Below are 2629 nucleotides of genomic sequence, written 5' to 3'. Positions count from 1 at the left end.
GTAGAACTTCTTCACTTGGCTGATGATGTTCACCTGGTTCCCTGGAATGGTCAGTTGGGTGGTCTCCAAGGTAGGTGGAACTGAAACAGCACAGAACAGAATCTCTGACCTTGTGGAACAGACAGATCACACAGAGTGGGGATGGATAAAGGGTGGCTTCCAGCATCACAACAAGGGAAGCACTGAGGGCAACATCAGGCATGCAGTAGGTGCTCAGACAATACACAGCCTCTTTGCATCCTCAGTAAAATCACTAGGCACACAAGTAGGTGCTCATGCACTGATAGTTCCTATTATATTAATGAATGAAATAAAAAATCACAATGCCTTGCATGCAGTTGGAATGTATTTGTAGCAAAATAAAGTTACCAAGCTCCTAGGGGCTTGACATGTATTTGGTACTCAGTAACTTCCATGGCTAATGGTAAAATTAGTGCAACTACCTAGCGCTTGTGCTTGGCGCATGGAAGATGTTCACCTGGAAGCCCCCACTAGCATGGCAATAAATGAGTGTTTAGCAGCTTGACTGGCGCACTGTAGTTTATGGTAATTGGGAGGGATAATTAGGAGTTGGATTCCAGGTAGTACAAGCTCTGGAACAAACTAGGGGAAGCAGGTTTGGGGGCAGGTAAGGGTCTGGGCTGGGTGTGAGTGTCATCTACCTCGGATGGTCTCAGACAAGTTGGCTGTCCCACGAAGAGAGGCCTGTAAGGTAGTGTGGGCCACCTCACAGATGACCTGTGAGTAGATGTCTTCTAGGGTCAGCATCACCTGGGTCTTGCTGGAGACGTTGTAGGACACACCGTCCTTTAGTGGGACCACCTCGGTCTGGAGGGCTGGGAGCTCATTCCCATTTTTGAACCACTTCAGGGTGACATCTCTGGGGGAGAAGCCATGGGACTCGCAGGTGAAGCTTACTGTCTGCCCAGGTGAGATCCTCGCTGAGGGGCCCAATACCACAGGGGCAGAGGGCTTGGCTACAAGAAGGAGCATTTGTAAGCAATAAACATGACTGCATCATCACCGTGACCGATAAGCGTGAGGCACTGTTCAGATTCCTCCTGCATGTTATTCTCTAACCTGCTGGGAGGGGTCACTGTCCTCATCTCAGAGCAGGAAACAGTGGCTCCAGAGTTGAAGGGGCCTGACCTAGGGAGGCAGTGAGACAGTGAGAAGGGAATTCTACTTGGGATTCTAGCCTGATTTAAAAATCTCCTTTTCTCTGCACCAGGTGATTTCCTGCCAAGTTTGGTACCAGAAGAAAATTACTCATTGGTCTCACTCATCAACTCATGTTAGCTAACTCACCCATAAGCTTTCTTATTTGAGAAAAAGTGTTAATAAGAAGTCAATGCAGGGGAAGAACTGGCAGAGTGGGATTGACATGAAAGTGGAATCTGGGAGGACGGGCCCACTGGAGGTGTGGCCACCCCACATCCCAGCTTCCCCATCTGTAAAATGGCACTATAGCATCCTCCTCCCAGGGGTGCTTGAGGATCCAGTGAGGCAAGCACAACATTTCTGCTCCAGACAGAACAAAGAAGATGCTTAACAGAAATAAACAAATGCACATCCATCTTTAAGTGAAACTGTTTATATCCAGAACTTCTTTTTCAGGAATTTATTAATGTAATCCATATTTTTCATTCTTTCCACAAATATTACAGCATGGCTTAATCTGTGCCAAGTCTGGAAATTGAAAGTAGTGTCAGGTTCCCTGAACATGGGTCTTTTTTTGTATCAGTTTTGGAAGGGAAATGGAGATGACCTAATGCCTAAAGAGGACAGTTACTGATTCATTAATGAGGTGGGACACGTACCTGAGGAGGCTAAGCCCGTGTTTCTGGTGCCCTGAAAACACCCAGGAATCAGAGAGTCAGAGGACAAGGTCTGTTCCTCCTTGTGGGTAGTAACAGAGTACCACTGGAATCTCCAAATTCTTCACTGTTCCCCAAACTTCTGTGTATATATGTCTTGTCACCTGCCTTAGCTATCTAGTTCTGCTATAACAGAAATTCCACAAGTGGATACCTTTAACAAATGTCTTCCCTCTCCTTTTATAAGGCTAGATGTCCAAATTCAGAGTGCTGGCTGTCGGGAAAGGCTTTCTCTTTCTGTCAATTCTGGAGCAATGTCCTTCTCTCCTGTCAGCATCTGTAGGCCAAACCTTCCTTGGAAAGCTCAATGCATCTTGGCATCAATCTTCCTCTGGATCTAGGAAATTTCACAGTGCAGGGCACCCAGGCCTAAAGGACGCCCTCTACTCCAGCTCTTGTTTCTTGGTGGTTGTAGGTCCCTGTGAACTGTGCTTACCTGTTTAATCTCTTTCATGTCTCAAGAAATTGACTCAGGACACAGCCTAATCTTGTAGATTGCATCCAGCCCGATTAACATTACATTGTGCTGTCTAGTTGGTTCTGATGCATAGTGACCCTGTATAGGGTTTCCTAGGAGTGACTGGTGAACTTGAACCACTGACCTTGTGGTTCAAACTGATCTTTCAGATCAGTGCATTAACTTACAGCACCACACCAGGACATCATAGAACTGAGGAATGACACCACTTTGGAGAATTATATCAGATCATGGCTGATGACAGCAGATCATCTCATGGGAGTGATTACATTAT

General features: G+C 46.3%; 1 protein-coding gene across 1 annotated transcript in view; it reads right to left on the bottom strand.

Moving 5' to 3' along the window:
* Nucleotides 1–15: 15 nt before the first annotated feature.
* LOC102814008 overlaps nucleotides 16–2629 on the bottom strand; it is a gene marked incomplete at its 3' end in the record, with an annotated part of 43313 nt that continues 40699 nt past the window's right edge. The window contains exons 3-4 of the mRNA XM_006874851.1: nucleotides 663–977; nucleotides 16–80 (exon numbers count right to left, since the gene is read on the bottom strand). Coding sequence (XP_006874913.1) covers nucleotides 16–80; nucleotides 663–977 — 380 coding nt within the window. The remainder of the gene's footprint in view (nucleotides 81–662; nucleotides 978–2629) is intronic.

The sequence above is a fragment of the Chrysochloris asiatica genome, unplaced genomic scaffold (genome assembly GCF_000296735.1).
Source record: "Chrysochloris asiatica unplaced genomic scaffold, ChrAsi1.0 scaffold00304, whole genome shotgun sequence".
NCBI classification, from domain to species: domain Eukaryota; kingdom Metazoa; phylum Chordata; class Mammalia; order Afrosoricida; family Chrysochloridae; genus Chrysochloris; species Chrysochloris asiatica.
Note: the sequence above shows the minus strand (reverse complement) of the source record. Positions and strands in the feature narration are given on the sequence as shown.